The sequence below is a fragment of the Triticum urartu genome, chromosome 5 (assembly GCF_003073215.2).
Source record: "Triticum urartu cultivar G1812 chromosome 5, Tu2.1, whole genome shotgun sequence".
Taxonomy (NCBI): Eukaryota; Viridiplantae; Streptophyta; class Magnoliopsida; order Poales; family Poaceae; genus Triticum; species Triticum urartu.
In genome coordinates, this window is record NC_053026.1 from 583,157,112 (window position 1) to 583,181,213 (window position 24,102).

At 41.9% G+C, this 24,102-nt stretch overlaps 1 protein-coding gene and 1 non-coding gene across 2 annotated transcripts; one reads left to right on the forward strand and one right to left on the reverse strand.

Annotated features, from left to right (window-relative positions):
* Positions 1–20,377: 20,377 nt before the first annotated feature.
* On the reverse strand, positions 20,378–20,574 carry LOC125511939. Its single transcript, XR_007285205.1, has one exon. It is a non-coding gene; the product is annotated as a U2 spliceosomal RNA (small nuclear RNA).
* Positions 20,575–20,800: 226 nt separating this feature from the next.
* Positions 20,801–24,076, forward strand: LOC125510946 (PITH domain-containing protein At3g04780). The gene is made up of 7 exons (XM_048676232.1): positions 20,801–21,120; positions 21,320–21,443; positions 22,872–22,920; positions 23,024–23,084; positions 23,222–23,268; positions 23,354–23,431; positions 23,817–24,076. The coding sequence occupies exons 1-7, from the start codon at positions 20,944–20,946 to the stop codon at positions 23,863–23,865; spliced, it is 585 nt and encodes a 194-aa protein (XP_048532189.1). The 5' UTR covers positions 20,801–20,943; the 3' UTR covers positions 23,866–24,076.
* Positions 24,077–24,102: the final 26 nt, after the last annotated feature.

A 24,102-nucleotide genomic window follows, 5' to 3' on the forward strand; every position in this document is an offset into this window, starting at 1 on the left:
CTGAAGTCCGTCCGAATCATGTTAGCAATTGCTGCATTCTACGATTATGAAATATGGCAAATGGACGTCAAAACGGCATTCCTTAATGGTTTCCTTAAGGAAGAATTGTATATGATGCAGCCGGAAGGTTTTGTCAATCCTAAGAATGCTAACAAGGTGTGCAAGCTCCAACGCTCGATTTATGGGCTGGTGCAAGCATCTCGGAGTTGGAACATTCGCTTTGATGAGATGATCAAAGCGTTTGGGTTTACGTAGACTTATGGAGAAGCCTGCGTTTACAAGAAAGTGAGTGGGAGCTCTGTAGCATTTCTCATACTATATGTAGATGACATACTTTTGATGGGAAATGATATAGAACTCTTGGACAGCATCAAGGCCTACTTGAATAAGAGTTTTTCAATGAAGGACCTTGGAGAAGCTGCTTATATATTAGGCATCAAGATCTATAGAGATAGATCAAGACGCCTCATAGGTCTTTCACAAAGCACATACCTTGATAAGATTTTGAAGAAGTTCAAAATGGATCAGTCCAAGAAAGGGTTCTTGCCTGTTTTGCAAGGTGTGAGATTGAGCTCGGCTCAATGCCCGACCACGGCAGAAGATATAGAAGAGATGAGTGTCATCCCCTATGCCTCAGCCATAGGTTCTATTATGTATGCCATGTTGTGTACCAGACCTGATGTAAACCTTGCCGTAAGTTTGGTAGGAAGGTACCAAAGTAATCCCGGCAAGGAACACTGGACAGCGGTCAAGAATATCCTAAAGTACCTGAAAAGGACTAAGGAAATGTTTCTCGTTTATGGAGGTGACGAAGAGCTCGTCGTAAAGGGTTACGTCGATGCTAGCTTCGACACAGATCTGGATGACTCTAAGTCACAAACCGGATACGTGTATATGTTGAATGGTGGAGCAGTGAGCTGGTGCAGCTGCAAACAGAGCGTCGTGGCGGGATCTACATGTGAAGCGGAGTACATGGCAGCCTCGGAGGCAGCACATGAAGCTATATGGGTGAAGGAGTACATCACCGACATAGGAGTCATACCCAATGCGTTGGGGCCAATCAAACTCTTTTGTGACAACACTGGAGCTATTGCACTTGCCAAGGAGCCCAGGTTTCACAAGAAGACAAGGCACATCAAGCGTCGCTTCAACTCCATTCGTGAAAATGTTCAAGATGGAGACATAGAGATTTGTAAAGTACATACATACCTGAATATAGCAGATCCGTTGACTAAACCTCTCCCTAGGGCAAAACATGATCAACACCAGAATTCCATGGGTGTTCGATTCATCACAATGTAACTAGATTATTGACTCTAGTGCAAGTGGGAGACTGTTGGAAATATGCCCTAGAGGCAATAATAAAAGCATTATTATTATATTTCCTTATTCATGATAATTGTCTTTATTCATGCTATAATTGTATTATCCGGAAATCGTAATACATGTGTGAATAACAGACACCAACATGTCCCTAGTAAGCCTCTAGTTGACTAGCTCGTTGATCAACAGATAGTCATGGTTTCCTGGCTATGGACATTGGATATCATTGATAACGAGATCACATCATTAGGAGAATGATGTGATGGACAAGACCTAATCCTAAGCATAGCACAAGATCGTGTAGTTCGTTTGCTAGAGCTTTTCCAATGTCAAGTATCTTTTCCTTTGACCATGAGAACGTGTAACTCCCGAATACCGTAAGAGTGCTTTGGGTGTATCAAACGTCACAACGTAACTGGGTGACTATAAAGGTGCACTACAGGTATTTCCGAAAGTGTCTGTTGGGTTGACACGGATCGAGACTGGGATTTGTCACTCCATATAACGGAGAGGTATCACTGGGCCCACTCGGTAATGCATCATCATTATGAGCTCAAGGTGACCAAGTGGTTGATCACGGGATCATGCATTACGGTACGAGTAAAGTGACTTGCCGGTAACGAGACTGAACAAGGTATTGGGATACCAACGATCGAGTCTCGGGCAAGTAACATACCGATTGACAAAGGGAATTGTATACGGGGTTGATTAAATCCTCGACATCGTGGTTCATCCGATGAGATCATCGTGGAGCATGTGGGAGCCAACATGGGTATCCAGATCCCGCTGTTGGTTATTGACCGGAGAGTCGTCCCGGTCATGTCTGCATGTCTCCCGAACCCGTAGGGTCTACACACTTAAGGTTCGGTGACGCTAGGGTTATGAAGATATGTATATGCGGTAACCCGAATGTTGTTCGGAGTCCCGGATGAGATCCCGGACGTCACGAGGAGTTCCGGAATGGTCCGGAGGTAAAGAATTATATATAGGAAGTGCAGTATCGGCCATCGGGACAAGTTTCGGGGTTATCGGTATTATACCGGGACCACCGGAAGGGTCCCGGGGGTCCACCGGGTGGGGCCACCTGTCCCGGGGGGCCACATGGGCTGTAGGGGGTGCGCCTTGGCCTGCATGGGCCAAGGGTACCAGCCCCAAAAGCCCATGCGCCTAGGTTTCCACAAAAGGGAAGAGTCCCAATGGTGGAAGGCACCCCTAGGTGCCTTGGGGGGGAGGGAAACCTCCCCTTGGCCGCCGCACCTAGGAGATTGGATCTCCTAGGCTGGCGCACCCCCCCCCCTTGGCCCTCCTATATATAGTTGAGGAGAGGGAGGACTTCATACCTCAGCCTTTGGTTCTTCCCTCTCCCCTGTTACATCTCTCCCTCGTAGTACACGGCGAAGCCCTGCTACTGTGACGCCCTGCATCCACCACCACGCCGTCGTGCTACTGGATCTTCATCAACCTCTCCTCCCCCCTTGCTGGATCAAGAAAGGAGGAGACGTCATCCGTTCCGTACGTGTGTTGAACGCGGAGGCACCATCCGTTCGGTGCTAGGATCTCCGGTGATTTGAATCACGTCGTGTTCGACTACATCATCCCCGTTCTTTGAACGCTTCCGCTCGCGATCTACAAAGGTATGTAGATGCATCCGATCACTCGTTGCTAGATGAACTTCTAGATGGATCTTGGTGAAACGAGTAGGAAAATTTTTGTTTTCTGCAACGTTCCCCAACACCCACTACCTATTGATGATAACTTTCCTGATGAACAATTAAATGTCATAAATGCTTCTCATACTGCTCCATGGTATGATGATTATGCTAATTACATTGTTGCTAAATTTATACCACCTAGCTTTACATACCAGCAAAAGAAAAAGTTCTTCTATGATTTGAGACATTACTTTGGGAATGACCCACATCTTTATAAAGAAGGAGTAGATGGTGTTATTAGACGTTGTGTACCTGGGCATGAACAGGAACAAATCCTACGCAAGTGTCACTCCGAATCTTATGGAGGACACCACGCTGGAGATAGAACTGCACATAAGGTATTGCAATCCGGTTTTTATTGGCCTACTCTCTTCAAGGATGCACGTAAGTTTGTTGTATCTTGTGATGAATGTCAAAGAATTGGTAATATTAGTAGACGTCAAGAAATGCCTATGAATTATTCACTTGTTATTGAACCATTGATGTTTGGGGCTTTGATTATATGGGACCTTTTCCTGCCTCTAATGGATATACACATATTTTAGTTGTTGTTGATTACGTTACTAAGTGGGTAGAAGCTATTCCAACTAGTAGTGTTGATCATAACACCTCTATTAAGATGCTTAAAGAAGTTATTTTTCCAAGGTTTGGAGTCCCTAGATATTTAATGACTGATGGTGGTTCACATTTTATTCATGGTGCTTTTCATAAAATGCTTGCTAAATATGATGTTAATCATAGAATTGCATCTACTTATCACCCACAGTCTAGTGGTCAAGTAGAATTGAGCAATATAGAACTCAAATTAATTTTGCAAAAGACTGTTAATAGATCTAGAAAGAATTGGTCCAAGAAACTTGATGATGCATTATGGGCCTATAGAACTGCATATAAAAATCCTATGGGTATGTCTTCGTATAAAATGGTTTATGGAAAAGCATGTCACTTACCTCTCGAACTAGAACATAAGGCTTATTTGGCTATTAAAGAACTCAATTATGATTTCAAACTTGCTGGTGAGAAGAGGTTATTTGACATTAGCTCACTTGATGAATAGAGAACCCAAGCCTATGAGAATGCCAAATTATTTAAAGAAAAGCTTAAAAGATGGCATGACAAAAGGATACAAAAGCGTGAGTTTAATGTAGGTGATTATGTATTTCTATACAACTCTCGTTTAAGATTTTTTGCAGGAAAACTTCTCTCTAAATGGGAAGGTCCTTACGTTATCGAGGAGGTCTATCGTTCCGGTGCCATAAAAATCAATAACTTTGAAGGCACAAATCCGAAGGTGGTGAACGGTCAAAGAATCAAACATTATATCTCAGGTAATCCTATAAATGTTGAAACCAATGTTATTGAAACCGTAACCCCGGAGGAATACATAAGGGACACCTTCCGGAACGTTTCAGACTCTGAAAAGGAATAGGTGTGTGGTACGGTAAGTAAACCGACTCCAAAACAGTTCTAATGGCAATTTTCTCCGTTTTGGAATATTTAGAAAAATAGAAAAATAAGAAGCAGTCCGGGAAGGACACGAGGGCTCCATGAGGGTGGAGGGCGCGCCCTGCCCCCCTGGGCACGCCCCCTACCTCATGGGCACCTCGTGTGCTCTCCGGACTCCGTTTTCTTGCACGTTACGTATTTTGGTGGGTAAAAATTCATTATATAATCTCCCAAAGGTTTTAACTCCCGTATCACACAAATATCCTCTGTCTTTGTTTCGAGCTATTTTTCTGACAGATCTAGGTCGTCATGTCGTCTTCAAGTGCCCCCAAGGACCAATTCTTCGAGAAGGTCATCAACCCCTACCTCGCGGAAGTGCTGCAACACCCTCAAACCATCGAGATGCGTGAGGGGTTGTTGCACATCCGCGATGTTGAGGGACCAAGGAAGACCGGAAGCATGGAGGCAAGGCTCGAGGCATTGGAGCAACAAGTTTTCAAGTGTCAGGAGATGGTGGAGCGTGGACTCGATTCCAATCACATTATGATCACGGACTTCACCAACAACCACAAGCTGGACGTCAAGGACATTGGGGAGGCCATCTTCAAGCTTCATGAGAAAATCGAGCACCTCCAAGCCCAGATCTATGACCTGCCAAATCAAAACTGTGAGTATGAATATAGATTCAAGAGGATGAGTTTGGATGCAGATTTGAGGTTTCAGGAGACTCGATCATCCTTCTATGATGGTGAGCCTATGCCTTGGAAGAGGGACGACAAGCCTACGCCATCAACAAAACCATCAACCCCTTCACCGGCAAAAGAGATATAATCACATGGGTATGGGCACTCCTCTTGGCAGCTGCCAAGCTTGGGGGAGTGCCCCGGTATCGTATCACCATCACTTCTATCTTTACTGTTTTCTCTTAGTTCGATCCTTTTGATAATATCTTGATCTAGTAGAATAAAGTTTTAGTATGATCTAGTTGTGAGTTTTGCTTTATGATCCTTCTATGTAATCGAGTCTGTGAGCTATATATAAAAAAGATTAGTGTTGAGTCAAGGGCTTGATTATTTTGCCATGATCTTGAGTGAATAAAAGAAAAGAGAAAGAATAAAAAGGAAATAAAAGAGATCATATAGATCCTATGGAGAGTAATGAGCTCACATATAAAAAGTATGATGAATAAAAGTTGTTGAGAGTTGACAAACATAGTTTTGGTCATCATTGCAATTAATAGGAAGTAATAAAGAAGAGAGGTCTTCACATATAAATATACTATCTTGGACATCTTTTATGATTGTGAGCACTCATTAAAATATGACATGCTAAAGAGTTGACGTTGGACAAGGAAGAAAACATAATGGGTTATGTTTTCTTACATCTGAGATAAATTATATTGTCATGGATCATCCAACATGATTGAGCTTGCCTTTCCCCCTCATGCTAGACAAATTCTTTGCACCAAGTAGAGATACTACTTGTGCTTCCAAACACTCTTAAACCAGTTTTGCCATGAGAGTCCACCATACCTACCTATGGATTGAGTAAGATCCTCCAAGTAAGTTGACATCTGTGCAAGCAATAAAAATTGCTCTCTAATTGTGTATGACTTATTAGTGTGGGAGAAAATAAGCTTTATACGATCATGTGATATGGAAGAAATAAAAGCGACGAACTGCATAATAAAGGTCCATATCACAAGTGGCAATATAAAGTGACGTTCTTTCACATTAAGATTTTGTGCATCCAACCATAAAAGCGCATCACAACCCCTGCTTCCCTCTGCAAAGGGCCTATCTTTTACTTTTATCTCCTACCTTACATAAGAGTCATGGTGATCCTCACCTTTCCTTTTACATTTTATCTTTTGGCAAGCACAATATGTTGGAAAGATCCTGGTATATATGGCTAATTGGATGTGAATTTTCATGAACTATTATTGTTGACATTACCCTTGAGGTAAAACGTTGGGAGGCAAAACTATAAGCCCCTATTTTCTCTGTGTTCGATTAAAACTCCATACCCATAAGTATTGCGTGAGTGTTAGCAATTGTGAAAGACTATATGATAGTTGAGTATGTGGACTTGCTGAAAAGCTCTTATATTGACTCTTTCCTATGTTATGATAAATTGCAATTGCTCCAATGACTGAGATTGTAGTTTGTTAGTTTTCAATGAAGTTTATGATTCATACTTGAAATTGTGATTGAATTATTACTCTAGCATAAGAGATCATATGACAATAATTATATAAGCTGTTGTTCTAATAATGATCATGATGCCCTCATGTCTGTATTTTATTTTTATCAACACCTCTATCTTTAAACATGTGGACGTATTTTTCGATTTCGGCTTTCGCTTGAGGACAAGCGAGGTCTAAGCTTGGGGGAGTTGATACGTCCGTTTTGCATCATGCGTTTATATCGATATTTATAGCATTATGGGCTGTTATTACACATTATGTCACAATACTTATGCCTATTCTCTCTTATTTTACAAGGTTTACATAAAGAAGGAGAATGTCGGCAACTGGGATTCTGGGCTCGAAAAGGAGCAAATATTAGAGACCTATTCTGCACAGCTCCAAAAGTCCTGAAACTTCACGGAAGTCATTTTCAGAATATATAAAAAATACTGAGCGCAAGAAGTACCGGAGGGGGGCCACACCCTGCCCGCGAGGGTGGGGGCGCGCCCTACCCCCCTGGGTGCGCCCCCTGCCTCGTGGGCCCCCTGTTGACCCTCCGATACCCATCTTCTGCTATATGGAGTCTTTCGATGAGGAAAAAATCATAAGCCAGCTTTCGGGACGAGACTCCGCCGCCACGAGGCGGAACCTTGGCGGAATCAATCTTGGGCTCCGGCGGAGCTGTTCTGCCGGGGAAACTTCCCTCCGGGAGGGGGAAATCATCGCCATCGTCATCACCAACGATCCTCTCATCGGGAGGGGGTCAATCTCCATCACATCTTCACCAGCACCATCTCCTCTCAAACCCTAGTTCATCTCTTGTATCTAATTCTTGTCTCTAAGTCCGGGATTGGTACCTGTAGGTTGCTAGTAGTGTTGATTACTCCTTGTAGTTGATGCTAGTTGGTTTATTTGGTGGAAGATCATATGTTCAGATCCTATATGGATATTAATACTCCTCTGATTATGAACATGAATATGCTTTGTGAGTAGTTACGTTTGTTCCTGAGGACATGGGAGAAGTCTTTCTATTGGTAGTCATGTGAATTTGGTATTCGTTCGATATTTTGATGAGATGTATGTTGTCTCTCCTCTAGTGGTGTTATGTGAACATCGACTACATGACACTTCACCATTATTTGGGCCTAGAGGAAGGCATTGGGAAGTAATAAGTAGATGATGGGTTGCTAGAGTGACAGAAGCTTAAACCCTAGTTTATGCGTTCCTTCGTAAGGGGCTGATTTGGATCCATATGTTTCATGCTATGGTTAGGTTTACCTTAATACTTTTGTTGTAGTTGCGGATGCTTGCAATAGAGATTAATCATAAGTGGGATGCTTGTCCAAGTAAGGGCAGTACCCAAGCACCGGTCCATCCACATACCAAATTATCAAAGTAGCGAACACGAATCATATGAACGTGATGAAGACTAGCTTGACGATAATTCCCATGTGTCCTCGGGAGCGCTTTTCTCTATATAAGAATTTGTCCAGGCTTGTCCTTTGCTACAAAAAGGATTGGGCCACCTTGCTGCACTTTATTTACTTTTGTTACTTGTTGCTCGTTACAAATTATCTTATCACAAAACTATCTATCACCTATAATTTCAGTGCTTGCAGAGAATACCTTGCTGAAAACCGCTTATCATTTCCTTCTGCTCCTCGTTGGGTTCGACACTCTTACTTATCGGAAGGACAACGATAGATCCCCTATACTTGTGGGGCATCACATACCTATTCCTTTTCGGAGTCTGAAACGTTCCGGAAAGTGTCCCTTATGTATTCCTCCGGGGTTACGGTTTCAATAACATTGGTTTCAACATTTATAGGATTACTTGAGATATAATGTTTGATTCTTTGACCGTTCACCACCTTCGGATTTGTGCCTTCAAAGTTGTTGATTTTTGTGGCACCGGAACGATAGACCTCCTCGATAACATAAGGACCTTCCCATTTAGAGAGAAGTTTTCCTGCAAAAAATCTTAAACGAGAGTTGTATAGCAATACATAATCACCTACATTGAACTCACGCTTTTGTATCCTTTTGTCATGCCATCTTTTAACTTTTTCTTTAAACAACTTGGCATTCTCATAGGCCTGGGTTCTCCATTCATGAAGTGAGCTAATGTCAAGTAACCTTTTCTCACCGGCAAGTTTGAAATCATAATTGAGCTCTTTAATAGCCCAATAAGCCTTATGTTCTAGCTCGAGAGGTAAGTGACATGCTTTTCCATAAACCATTTTATACGGAGACATGCCCATAGGATTTTTATATGCAGTTCTATAGGCCCATAATGCATCATCAAGTTTCTTGGACCAATTCTTTCTACATCTATTAACAGTCTTTTGCAAAATTAATTTGAGTTCTCTATTACTCAATTCTACTTGACCACTAGATTGTGGGTGATAAGGAGATGCAATTCTATGATTAACATCATACTTAGCAAGCATTTTACGGAAAGCACCATGAATAAAATGTGAACCACCATCAGTCATTAAATATCTAGGGACCCCAAACCTCGGAAAAATAACTTCTTTAAGCATCTTAATAGAGGTGTTATGATCAGCACTACTAGTTGGAATAGCTTCTACCCACTTAGTAACGTAATCAACAGCAACTAAAATATGTGTATGCCCATTAGAGGCAGGAAAAGGTCCCATATAATCAAAGCCCCAAACATCAAACGGTTCAATAACAAGTGAATAATTCATAGGCATTTCTTGATGTCTAATAATATTACCAATTGTTTGTCATTCATCACCAGCTTAGACTTTATGCTTCCGGCTCGTATGTTGTGTGGAATTGTGAGCGGATAACAATTTCACACAGGAAACAGCTATGACCATGATTACGCCAAGCTATTTAGGTGAGACTATAGAATACTCAAGCTTCAGAGTGGCACTTGCGTAGGATCTGTTCCTGTTCATGCTCAGGTACACAACGTCTAATAACACCATCTACTCCTTCTTTATAAAGATGTGGGTCATCCCAAAAGTAATGTCTTAAATCATAGAAAAACCTTTTCTTTTGCTGGTATGTGAAACTAGGTGGTTTAATTTTAGCAACAATGTAATTAGCATAATCAGCATACCATGGAGCAGTATGAGAAGCATTTATGACATTTAATTGTTCATCGGGAAAGCTATCATCAATAGGTAGTGGGTCATCAAGAACATTTTCTAACCTAGACAAGTTATCTGCAACGGGGTTCTCGGCTCCCTTTCTATCGATAATATGCAAATCAAATTCTTGTAGCAAGAGAACCCATCTAATAAGTCTAGGTTTAATATCTTTCTTTTCCATAAGATATTTAATAGCAGCATGATCCGTGTGAATAGTTACTTTAGAATCAACAATATAAGGTCTGAACTTATCACAAGCAAATACAACTGCTAAGAATTCTTTTTCAGTAGTAGCATAATTTCTCTGGGCATTGTCTAGAGTTTTACTAGCATATTGAATAACATTTAATTCCTTATCAACTCTTTGCCCTAGAACAGCACCTACATCATAATCACTAGCATCACACATAATTTCAAAAGGTAAATTCCAATCAGGTGGCTGAATAATAGGTGCAGAGATCAATGCTTTCTTAAGTGTTTCAAATGCTTTTGCACAATCATCATCAAAGACGAATGGTATATCTTTTAATAAATTAGTCAGAGGCCGAGAGATTTTTGAGAAGTCCTTAATGAACCTTCTATAAAAGCCTGCATGACCAAGGAAACTTCTTATACCTTTGAAGTCCTTGGGACACGGCATCTTTTCAATAGCATCAACTTTAGCTTTATCAACTTCAATGCCCCTTTCAGAAATTTTGTGCCCCAAGACAATACCTTCATTAACCATAAAGTGGCACTTCTCCCAATTCAAGACAAGGTTAGTTTCTTCACATCTCTGCAAAACTCGATCAATATTGCTTAAGAAATCATCAAAAGAGGATCCATAAACAGAGAAATCGTCCATGAAAACCTCACAAATCTTTTCACAAAAGTCAGAGAATATAGACATCATGCATCTGCGAAAGGTAGCAGGTGCATTACATAAACCAAAAGGCATACGTCTATAAGCAAAAGTACCGAAAGGGCAAGTAAAAGTGGTCTTAGCTTGATCATCAGCTGACACAGGTATTTGAGAGAAACCAGAATAACCATCTAGAAAGCAAAAATGTGTATGTTTGGATAATCTTTCTAGCATTTGATCGATAAAAGGTAAGGGGTAATGATCTTTTTAGTAGCCTTATTTAATTTGTGGAAATCAATTACCATCCTATAACCTGTAATAATTCTTTGCGGAATCAATTCATCTTTATCATTAGGAAGGACAGTAATACCTCCCTTCTTAGGAACACAATGGACAGGACTTACCCACTGACTATCAGCAACGGGATAAATTATACCTGCCTCAAAGAGATTTAGTATTTTTTTATTACCACTTCTTTCATCTCAGGATTCAGCCGTCGTTGATGATCAACAACTGGTTTGGTATCTTTCTCCAAATTTATTTTGTGTTGACATAGAGTGGGACTAATGCCCTTAAGATCATCAAGAGTATATCCAATAGCAGCACAGTGCTTCTTCAGAGTTTTCAATAAATTTTCTTCCTCCTTCTCTGAAAGGTTAGCACTAACAATAACAGAATATATATTCTTTTCATCAAGATAAGCATATTTAAGAGTATCAGGCAATGGTTTAAGCTCAAACACGGGATCACCCTTGGGTGGAGGAGGATCCCCTAAGATTTCAATAGGCAAGTTGTGTTTCAGAATAGGTCCCTATTTAAAGAAAACTTCATCTATTTCCCTTCTTTCATTCATAAACATATCATTTTCATGGTCTAGCAAATATTGTTCTAAAGGATCACTAGGAGGTACATCAATAGAAGCAAGACCAATAATTTAATCTTTACTAGGCAATTCCTCTTCACGGTGTTGTCTACGAAATTTAGAAAAGTTGAACTCATGAGACATATCACCTAAACCAATAGTAACAACATCCTTTTCGCAGTCTATCCTAGCATTAACAGTGTTTAAGAAGGGTCTAACAAATATAATGGGACAAAAGCTATCTTGTGGGGAACCAAGAACAAGAAAATCAGCAGGATATTTTGTTTTCCCACACAAGACTTCAACCTCTCTAACAATCCCAATTGGTGAAATAGTATCTCTATTGGCAAGTTTAATTATGACATCAATATCTCCTAACTCAGCAGGTGCAATATCATGCATAATTTTTTTGTATAAGTCAATAGGTATTGCACTAGCACTAGCACCCATATCACACAAGCCATGATAACAATGATCTCCTATTTTAACAGAAATAACAGGCATGCCTACCACAGGTTTATGTTTATCTTTAGCACAAGGTTTAGTAATTCTAGCAGTTTCATCACAGAAATAAATAACATGCCCATCAATATTATCAGCCACGAGATCCTTAACAATAGCAATATTAGGTTCAACTTTAACTTGCTCAGGAGGTGTATAGGTTCTAATATTGCTTTTACGAACCACAGTTGAAGCTTTAGCATGATCTTTTATCCTAACAGGAAAAGGTGGTTTCTCAACATAAGCAGTAGGAATAATAGGATCATTATAAGTGATAGTCTTTTCTTCAACTTTAATAGGTGCAGCTACTTTTACTTCTATGGGAGGATGATATTTAAACCACTTCTCCTTAGGGAGATCAACATGAGTAGCAAAAGATTCATAGAAAGAAGCTACTATCTCAGAGTCAAGTCCATATTTAGTGCTAAATTTACGGAAAACATCGGTATCCATAAAAGATTTAACACAATCAAACTTAGGTGTCATACCTAACTCCTTACCTTTGTCGAGATCCCAATATTTAGAGTTGCGTTTAATTCTTTCCAATAAATCCCATTTGAATTCAATAGTCTTCATCATAAAAGAGCCAGCACAAGAAGTATCGAGCATGGTGCGATTGTTGTCAGAAAGCCGAGCATAAAAAATTTGAATAATCATTTCTCTTGAGAGCTCATGATTGGGGCATGAATATAACATTGATTTAAGCCTCCCCCAAGTTTGAGCGATGCTTTCTCCTTCGCGAGGACAAAAATTATATATATAATTACGATCACGATGAACAAGATGCATAGGATAAAATTTCTGATGAAATTCCAATTTCAATCGTTTGTAGTTCCATGATCCCATATCATCACATAGCCTATACCATGTAAATGCATCTCCCTTCAAAAATAAAGGGAAGACCTTATTCTTGATAACATCATCGGGCATACCTGCAAGCTTAAATAATCCACAAACTTCATCCACATATATTAGGTGCTCATCAGGATGTAATGTTCCATCTCCTGCAAAAGGATTAGTTAGCAGTTTTTCTATCATACCCGAAGGAATTTCAAAGTAGACATTTTCATTTTCAGTAGGTTCAGTAGGTTGAGGAGCAACTCTTTGCTCTACTGGTCGGGATGAAGATACCCCGAACAAGCCCCTCAGAGGATTACTTTCCATAGTAACAAGTGACAGTAAATTTCAGCACACTATATAAATTTTTCCTTACCAAATTCCACCTACCAAAGGCGCTTCACTCCCCGGCAACGGCGCCAGAAAAGAGTCTTGATGACCCACAAGTATAGGGGATCTATCATAGTCCTTTCGATAAGTAAGAGTGTCGAACCCAACGAGGAGCAGAAGGAAATGATAAGCGGTTTTCAGCAAGGTATTCTCTGCAAGCACTGAAATTAGAGGTAATAGATAGTTTTGTGATAAGATAATTTGTAACGAGCAACAAGTAACAAAAGTAAATAAAGTGCAGCAAGGTGGCCCAATCCTTTTTGTAGCAAAGGACAGCCTGGACAAACTCTTATATAGAAGAAAGTGCTCCCGAGGACACATGGGAATTACCGTCAAGCTAGTTTTCATCACGTTCACATGATTCGCGTTCGGTACTTTGATAATTTGATATGTGGGTGGACCGGTGCTTGGGTGTTGTCCTTACTTGGACAAGCATCCCACTTATGATTAACTCCTATTGCAAGCATCCGCAACTACAAAAGAAGTATTAAGGTAAACCTAACCATAGCATGAAACATATGGATCCAAATCAGCCCCTTACGAAGCAACGCATAAACTAGGGTTTAAGCTTCTGTCACTCTAGCAACCCATCATCTACTGATTACTTCACAATGCCTTCCTCTAGGCCCAAATAATGGTGAAGTGTCATATAGTCGACGTTCACATAACACCACTAGAGGAGAGACAACATACATCTCATCAAAATATCAAACGAATACCAAATTCACATGACTACTAATAGCAAGACTTCTCCCATGTCCTCAGGAACAAACGTAACTACTCACAAAGCATATTCATGTTCATAATATGAGGGGTATTAGTATGCATATAGGATCTGAACATATGATCTTCCACCAATAAACCGACTAGCATCAACTACAAGGAGTAATCAACACTACTAGCAACCTACAGGTACCAATCCCAGACCTAGAGACAAGAATTGGATACAAGAGATGAACTAGAGTTTGAGAGGAGATGGTGCTGGTGAAGATGTTGATGGAGATTGGACCCCTCCCGATGAGAGGAGCGTTGGTGATGACGATGGCGATGATTTCCCCCTCCCGGAGGGAAGTGTCCCCGGCAGAACAGCTCCGCCAGAGCCCTAGATTGGTTCCGCCAAGGTTCCGCCTCGTGGCAGCGAAGTCTCGTCCCGAAAGCTTGCTTATGATTTTTTTCCTCAACGAAAGACTCCATATAGCAGAAGATGGGCATCGGAGGGCCACCAGGGGGGCCACGAGGCAGGGGGGTAGGGCGCGCCCCCCACCCTTGTGGCTGGTGAGTGGTCCCCCTCTGGTACTTCTTGCGCTCAGTATTTTTTATATATTCTGGAAATAACTTCCCTGAAGTTTCAGAACTTTTGGAGGTGTGCAGAATAAGTCTCTAATATTTGCTCCTTTTCTAGCCCAGAATCCCAGCTGCCGGCATTCTCCCTCTTTATGTAAACCTTGTAAAATAAGAGAGAATAGGCATAAATATTGTGATATAATGTGTAGCAACAGCCCATAATACAATAAATATCGATATAAAAAGCATGATGCAAAATAGACGTATCATGAATGCATAATCGAGTGAGTCCTACATGCAGTCAATATTTCTGTCGTGATAGTGAAAAGCAATGCCGCGAGGAAACGCCGCGCCCAGGCCATCGACACACGACAAGAGCAGTGTTACACACCAACACTATTCTCACGGGTGTAAAGAAGAACGGAGGTGACTAGGATAGAATCAACTTTTCATGTGCAAAAATAGAAAAAAGCAATGTGTGTCGTCTGTTTTATGATCGATGTCAGAGATTCTGCTTTGGTGGACCTTGATGTACATTTCATGATAACCCTCTGACTAACACTTACATAAAAAACAAATCCTTCTACTATATCCATCTCACAAGACATGTAACATCCATCAAAGATCTAACGGTCCACATTGCACTTTTCTGTGTTTGCACATGGAGACTTGATTCTATCTAGCCGCTCTCAAAAGAATGCGACTCTGCATGCATTCCACCGCCTTACGCTAACAGTTACTTTTTTCCATGTGTGTGGTAGCCGATGATTAATTTGAGTCATTCATCAAAATTAATGGAATATGTTTCTTGTAGCGGAGAAATATTGTGCAATATGATACAGTTAATGACCTAACTAAGCCACTTCCTTGCGAACATGAATTACTCCAAAGATTAATGACAGTTTTTCTTATGACTTCAATTCATATATATGTTTTGTTCTCAGGTTAGTGTTCAAGGTTTTTAAATCTTGACTGCACGTATAATAGTGTGCCTAACACTTCGAGGAGAGAGTATTGCATGGCTTTCGTTGTGATGTGGAATTGAGCCCAAATACTAGACATGTTCCTTCTAATTACCACCTCATGGGTGTTCTTGTGAATTTTCCTAAAAACAATTCCCACTTTCTAAGGAACGCCGGCATATGAATGCAGTACCACATGTATGTGCATGCGCTCGTGTTCTATCTTCTCATAAAGTTCTGAGGCTTTTCTTGCACCCACTCTTAGTCTCTGAAGATGAGACCGTTGTGGGGCTCACTAATCAACTACTCCCTCTGTGATTGAAAGAGTATTCTTCCAACTTCGTTGAAGGATCAAACTATCTAAAAGTTTCATCGAGTTTGTGCAAAAATATATCAATGTTTATGAAACCAAATAGGTATACGATGAAAATATATTTTATCATGAATATAATGTTACTAATTTGAGGGCATAAATGTTGGTGTATTATTATATAAATACGGTCAAACATAAAAAAAATTAACTTTCCAACAAAGTTAGAAGTACACTTTTTCAAGGACGGAGGGAGTACCTCTTGGTTCATCAACCCGCATACGGTAATAACTAAGCAACCCCAACCCATATCTCTACTCCTATAAAGACTTAGTTGGTGATGACGGTGTGTCTAGCATCCGTCATTTCCGACCATTAGATCTGCATCTAATGGTTGTGAGGTAAGTTGTGGCATTTTTGCAACAATAGGCCACTTCTCTGCTTCAATTTGCAGAAAACCCCTTATTATCTTGAAAGCAATCACATCCCTCCCTCACCTCATCAAAACAACTTGAGAAATATATTTTGAGTGAAACCAAATATATTTTTAGTGGTATATGTATATAAAAACAAGAGTGTTTTCTTTCAAGTTTGTGAACAAGTACTATTCTATTCCGGATCCGTTGCGACGCACAGGCACGTTGCTACTATTATATATTTGTATCTTCACTTCTACATGGACAAACTGCTTTTTAGCACCTTGTATCCAACTTCAAGTACTCCAGTTCATGCACTAGTGTTTACATATGAAAAAAATACTAGTGTTGTCCATTGAATGATACACAAAAATAGAAAGATGATAAGTTAGAAGAGCAAGATTAATTTCTTGTTGTTGATGAGTATGTATGCATGGGTTTAGTGGTGAGTTTAAGAACGGATGATATATGGAGGAATTATCACGCTCAAGCCTTCAAACCACGCTGCGACCAACTTGGACGTGCGAGGGCATGATCTTTATTTTGAAGTTGCTCAAGCTACTTGCACGGAAATTCATTACATCTCAAAAGCATAGATACTCTTGGTATCTTGACTGCACATAAATGTCGAGGTTCAAGATGAAGCACGTGACTCAGCTGGTATGCCGATGATCAATCCTAGACCTTGCTGAGTGATGGGTCATTCAATTCTTCTTAGTGAGCACTAATTTTGCTACCTAAGAATCTATGACTTTGTGCCATCAATAGGCTGGCTACAACACAAAACTAAGCGCATCTCAAAAGATATTCACCCAATGTCCTCCCCTACTTGTTTCATGGACACCCCCTGCTTGTCTGCGGCTGACGAGGTACCCAACGATGTCCCTCAATTTTTCGCTACTTGTCAGCTCCCCCACCTCCTTCTCTCTTTTATCTTCTCAGACTCATTTTTGCACTTGCCATTGAAATAATTAAAATATAAATACTGAAGCAATAGTAACTCAAATGTAAAGTTTCCAAATTACTAGCTCAAATTTAAATCAATTCTATTCATTCACTCATGTTCTATTGGTTTCCATGATGCACTCACATATGCTTCACTAAATGATTGAGAAGTTGTGTATGCACTTCTTGACAACGAATCCGTCGATGCATCTCAAGGAAGTTCTCAAACTCAACTGTGTGTTGTGTGTAAGTTTGATAGGAGCACCCGGTCCAAACATACACGGATACACCACGTACACCATCCCCCTCGCTCTCCACAATCATGTTGTGCACAGTTACACAATATTTCATCGTATCTCACAATGTATCAGGATCACACTATTTATCAGATCTGCGAACACTTGCCAAACGTGCTTTTTTGCATGGTTATATGTGTCCCATTCATATCATAAAGATCATAGTACAAGCCACATAGACACCGATATGATAAAACTGAAAAGACAGCATAACGCTAACCTTTGCATGAAGGACCACCATCCAAGAAGGCAAATTACAATCAAGACTGAAGAATCCCTTTAGCTCGACACCAACATCCGTCACATGCCTCCGACACCGCCACAACAACCACCAAAGGAAAATATGACAGATCACCTCCTCACCCGAGCTCAACGCAGCTCCATCATTGATATGCAGCTCCATCACACGAATCAAACTTTGCAACACCTCAGACACGCTATCAAACTCCAGATCTGGCACTCCCGCTCGACGAAGTCGTCTTCGGAGGAAACCATATCTGCCAACCACCAACCACGATCCCAACATACTATCCGCCATCTTCTAAATGCCGCCAACACAACCCACTATCTGGATCCACTCCTGGACTACCTCCCAAGCTCCATGCCGACACTGGAGCAAATATTGTCGCATCTGCGGAGCCCGAGGGCACATGTCCACTACAGGGATGCCGCCGCTATCATACTACCCCTTCTTGAACTGATAGCCACCAAGAACCATCACCAACCACATAGCATAACACCGCATCGTGAGATGATTTGGAGTGCTTTTATTTACCGTCGTCGTCGCCCTCGCCGAAGCCAACCATGAGAGACTAGAGTGCGGTAGTGGAGCTTCCGAAGTCAAATAGTCTTAGCGTGGGCCCCATTGTCAGCCAACACACCTAGAAATCCCCCTCCCCCAAGGGACTGGCCCCCATGCTACTCCCTAGGTGGCACTGAAGCGTCAACCCTTCCCTAATAAATAAATTACTTTGGGCTTGGACCCACGTAAAAAATGAAACATGCATTTTTTAGATTGTGTATGTTTTGCTCACTGTAATATTTTTCTTGCACATGCTCTCAGTCTTCCAACATGTGGCTCATGGAACCCACCTACCTACTAAACTTAAAGCGCTAACTGGGCCAACCCATTCCAATAACATATACATCTCTTTCACCCCCCCTTACATGGACATGACTTGAAGTCCATAGTATGCACTACAATCTTAGTCTCAACATATAGGTGGTGTCGATCATGATACTAAGAAGATAGATAGTTGAGTTATTAAAACTTAAGAGACCAAGAAAGATTGGATTCATGTATGTTGGGTGTATGTATGGGCTTGCTATCAATACCAATTTTGATAATTTTAAGAATGGAGGGCGTCGGGAGGAATTCCATTAGAAAGCCCATCAAACTAGTAAGTAGTTGATGCCAGATCCAGACAATGTGTTCAAAGTCATAAAGGAAGAAGCTTCTCCTATTCAACAGGAGCAAGTTAAAAAGGTCTTGGCAATTGAGTTCGGCCGGGGCTTCACTTTTAGTTGTGCTCTTGTACATAAAGAATGTCCATCAAGATAAATGTGACCTTTTGCATTTGCATCTAAGTACTATGATTATCTGGTCTGATTCGAGAAGACCCTTTTTTGAAGGTAAACCGAAATCTTGACCTTTCAAAATTTGCTGTGGTTCGGAGTCCTTCATTCTGAACAAGAGTTTCGGTCATTCTCACGTGGAACTTATGATTCATAAAAACTCATTTAACAACATCTTACGGTTTTAGCTATCTAGGTAAATTTTGCGCCCTGCATCCCAGCAAAACTATCAAGGCACCACTCAAAATAGCTCATGGGACAGAGACACGCAGCAGACAGAAGGGAAATTTCAAAGTTAGAGTTGGTTGGGCTAGTGATGGATATCTTCTTCTCTGGTCTTGAGTTTGAGACCGATGGCTAGAGTCGATGAGAATTTGAAAAACTTTCGTTATGATAGTTGTTATTGGAAGCTTGAGTCAGCCGCGTAGCACATTGAAGTACGCTTTTGAAAAAGTTGTTAAAGAGTCTTTATGAACGAGCGGGGTGAGTGGGTTGGCATGGCAGGTGCTGGTTCGACTTGGCTTGTGGCAATTAGAATTCTTTGTTGGATGTCGTTAGGTGGTGTTGGGTGCTCTCTAATTGTGCTGAACTGATCGTGCAGCTAGGGTAGGTAGTGATAGATTCCTCCTCTGGTGTTGAATTTTCAAACCGATGGCTGGAGTAGGTGCCATCTGGTTGTTCTCTATGAAAAAAATTACGAACAAAGACAACTCGAGCAAGAGGCATACGAATGAGCTGCTTAAATGTGTTTCCTGTAAAGAACTAACTAGCTAGAATCAATGCGCCACCTGTTCTCGAGTAATTTTGGAACGGTTTAACCGCTTTCTTTCTACGTATAACCGCGGCGTAGCTCATTTGTGGCTCAACCATGCTAGAGCTTTCGGTGAATTCCGAGCATCTTATCTCAGCCCGAACCAAATCTACTGAATGGCACAACCAAACTTTCGATCACACCATTCATGTTTGTGATCAGATACTCGAATCAGCTGAACACCCAATCTTGAGATGCCCCGTTGCAAAGGAGGTCTGGTGCCGCATGGCTACAAAATCAGAGCATGAATGAAGGGGAATCCTATTTTAATTAACACCGTATCCACTGCTAGACAAAGAACTTCAAGCACATTCACTCTTGTGGAAGGAAATATCGTTGGATCTGCTCCAGCTGCTGGCTATTTTTCAGCCATGGCGCGGGGCAGAAGAAAAAAGTGAGGGAGAGTCTAAACCTGACCTTTGGCCTTATTCCTTCAGCACGGAGGAATATTCCAAAGCTGCAGGAGCACAGCGTTCAGGTTTATCAGTTCTGATTTCAGACAGATACAGAGAAGAACCGTCGGCTCATTTCAAACAAACTTTTGGATTCGATTTGGTTGGGGTGCGCCGGGCCCAGGCAGCAGTGCAACGCCTGGGCGACACGCAAGGGCCCCAGTGGCAAGCCACTGTGGTGGGCCCTTCCCCACAAAAAATAAATTTAATATCATTATGGGCACATGACCCACATATCAGATATTAAACTGATAAGAACAGATACTACACTTGATCTTAGCCAAAAGGCCGAGAAAGGTATGAGTTGCAAGCCGCGCCAGCCGCTCCTTGTTATAGCCTCGCCGAGCCCCTCGCCCTCCCTCGCCGCGCGATGTGGGACTAAACGAAACCACCAGCCTCCGCTCCCCTCACGCACCGGCAGTTGTGCTAGCCGCGTGGGCTCTGATTTCCGCCGGCCCGATGGGCTTCAGCTCGAACGGGCCCGACTGCGCGACCGAGAGGAAAAGAAAAGGCATCGGGTGCTACCCCGGCCGCAGCTCGCTCGCACGCAACGCAAGTCGTCATCGCACGAGACGAGACGAGTCGAGGTCCAAGTCGCTCGAGCGCGAGCCCGCCGTCTCTCTCGCGTCCGCCCCTGCTCCGACCTTCCAGAAGCTTCCGGGAGCCATCCATGGCCACCGCGCCCGCGCCGACCGCAGCCGCCCCCGCGCCCGCCGCCGCCGCCGCGGCCGCCCCGTCCGCGTCGGTGCCGCGCGGGCAGGTGGATCTGGTCGACTTCATCGACTGGACCGGCGTCGAGTGCCTCAACCAGGACCCCGCCCATGCCATCGCCAACGCCCTCAAGCAGGTACCGCGTCTACTCCCGCGGCCAGACGCGATCCCCGGCGCCGATCTGGCGGCGGCCCGTTCGATTTTCGCCGGGGGCACTCCCCCCTAGGGTTTCGTAGATTAGCGTCGTGTCACGGGCGTGTGTGTGCTGTGTTAACCCTTCTTCGGATTTTAGTTTAGATGGGATTATGTTTCTGACGATTGTTGGTTTTTATCAGGGTTACAGGGAGGATGAGGGGCTGCACCTCGCCAGCGACTCCGACGAGCAGCTGCTGATCTACATCCCCTTCATGCAGGTCATCAAGCTGCATTCCGCGCTCTTCAAAGGCCCTGAGGAAGAAGGTGAGATTTGTCACTCAAAATGCTAGGTTGCTGCATACATTGACTACTTAAGAGTTAAGCCTCTTTTCTGAGCTCAGGGAGGAACTTGTCTATGTTCGAACTAGGGGGCTCGATTTAGTCTGTTGTGAATGCTAATAGACGGTTGAACACAAGTTTTTGTAAATGCATGATAAGCAAGTTGTTTGGACCTTATGTGTGTCTGGCCCAAAGTTCAAAAAGGTGCTGGGCGTTAATTATGCATTTAGGGACCTATTTGCGCCTAGTTTGCCACTCCGTATGCGCGCCCAAATGGAAAAGGCGCTACGCGTATGCACACCTTGCTCTTTTCCGAGCGCACAGGGCCAAAGCGCTATGTTTGGCCGACGCTTGCGCGCTTTTTTGAACTTTGCTATGACCTGTCGTCTAGTGTTTAATGCTTAATAGAAGAGATTATTATTTATGGTGCTACGGACAGTATAGAAAATTCTAGAGGTATAACAAGTATAGAAAATTCTAGAGGTACAACAAGTATAGAAAATTCTAGAGGTACAACATGGGTGTGTGCATTAATCAATGCAGAGCCTGGGGCTCCTTCCTTTTTGGGAAAATAACATGGCATGATCTAGTGGCCTAGTACGCTTGGATTTGCCACTTCTTGGGTGTTGTATATAAATAAAATTGACAATTTACAGCTAATATCTGGAGTTATTGATACACTAGTGGGCTAGAACACTCTTTTCTGATGTCAAGGAGCACTTGTCGCCTTTGGAACTAGTGGACTATTTAGTCTGTTATAGGTCTGCAAATGCTAGTAGAGGGTGCAAGCTCTGTTATTTCTGTTAATTTATGATCAAATGTTATTTGGTGGGACCTATGTGGTGACCATCTGACCTATCGTCTAGTTTTTCATGCTACATAAAATGGATGGGGTTACTTATGGTGCTGTTGACAGTATAGGCTGTGTGCATCAGTCAATGCAGAGGATAGGGCTCCCTCCTTTTCGGGAAAAACACGGCATAATCCAATGCAACCTAGGATTTGATCCAATGGCCTATGACGCTCAGATTTGCCACTTCTCCATCATTGGACATAAGTAAATTGATGGCTGGTATTTGAAATTATTGTTACACTAGTGGTAAATAACATAGAAAACATTACTCATGTATCATTTACATATTTTAGTTTTGTTTAATGCTGGAAAGCTCAAGAGTTTTTTCTCTTTCAACGGTTTACATCAATATATTGCTTGATATTGGCAAGAATGACTTCGCATGCTAAGCTGCATGCTGCTTCTCTCTTACGACCTTTTTGTGTTCATGCTTCTTTTTCTCTACCTTGGAGTTATGTATTTAGTTTGTAAGTAGTAGGCCCTTTCTTAAACCACTTTCAGTATTTCGCTTGGGTGTTGATGCTTCCTCAAATACTTAATGCAATTTTCTTTGAACACAGGCCCAAAGACAGTTAAACTCTTCTCCAACAGAGAGCATATGGGTTTCAGGTATACTTCCTTTTAGTTTAACTTGAAGCTCATTGATACTGACTTCTGAAAACGTTTTGGGTTTTCCCTTAAGCCTGACATAAGTTTCTGTATTGGTTGGCAGCAATGTCAATGACTTTCCTCCAAGTGACAGTGTTGACCTATCATCCAGCCATTTACTGGAAGTACGTTCTTATCCTAAAAATCTAAGTCTGCTTTGATACTCTTTTTCTTGATGCCCATGTAGCATCATCAGTTATTCGTCCTGTCTTGGCTTATGCATTACCTCAAATTGATGAGCCTTGGCTATTCTTCTCTGCAGGGTAAGCCTGTGACGCTGAAGTATGTGAAGTTCCAGAATGTTCGCAGGTATGTGCATCTCTCTCTAGCACGTTTGTAACAGGCATTTTGCAGTGTTACCTGATTCTTATAACCCCTTTTTTTGTCATCCCAGCCTGACTATGTTTATCGAAGACAATCAAAGCGGAGCTGACATCACAAAAATTCAGAAGATTGCGCTTTATGGAACCACGTAAGTTCTGTTAGCACTTGGTTCTGTTAGCTGTACTGCTCAGATTGTGGGTGATCTGTGATTAGTTGTGCCATCAGCATCCTTAGTTCCTAAAGTTGCACAACAATCCAACCATTATATTCTTAGTAACAGAGTATTTTGGAAAGATAACTGAAGGGTGAAAGAGTCATTATTTTAGCAAATCAGAACTGAATGTGCAAGAGTCATTATTGTATGAGGCAATAATGAAGTTTAAGTTCTGACTTCCTTTGTCATAGATTAAGAAGAATCACTACATTGATATTGTAGACTGAATTTCTCTTTTCCCATGTACACATCTGATGAAAATCATCATTACTTGTGATTCATCTCCTGAACACTTGCTTTTTTTTTGTTCTTTTGCCAGTGTGGACACAACAAATATGAAGGACCTGAAGAAGATAGAAGAACATTAAGAAGACCCATCTAAGATGGTGTGTTCCAGTGGGTGTAAACAGTTAACTGTTGTGCTTGATGCTGGCAACTTTGTGCCCCTATTTTACACATGAGGTATTTAAGAGCCCAGTTAGCCTCCTGTAGGCTGCAATTTCTGCGTGTGGGCTTGTTTGACAAACGAAACGATGTTCCTTGCTGAGAAAATTCATATCCATATCCCTTTTTCCTTGAGAGTTTGGTGTTGATGATGCTTGCCT

Excerpts from the sequence above, each read along its gene's own strand:
- LOC125510946 (XM_048676232.1), top strand. The coding sequence starts at position 20,944 with ATGGCCACCGCGCCCGCGCCGACCGCAGCCGCCCCCGCGCCCGCCGCC. Across the intron at positions 22,921-23,023 it reads AGAGAGCATATGGGTTTCAG|CAATGTCAATGACTTTCCTC; the intron begins GTATACTTCCTT and ends ATTGGTTGGCAG. Across the intron at positions 23,085-23,221 it reads CATCCAGCCATTTACTGGAA|GGTAAGCCTGTGACGCTGAA; the intron begins GTACGTTCTTAT and ends TCTTCTCTGCAG.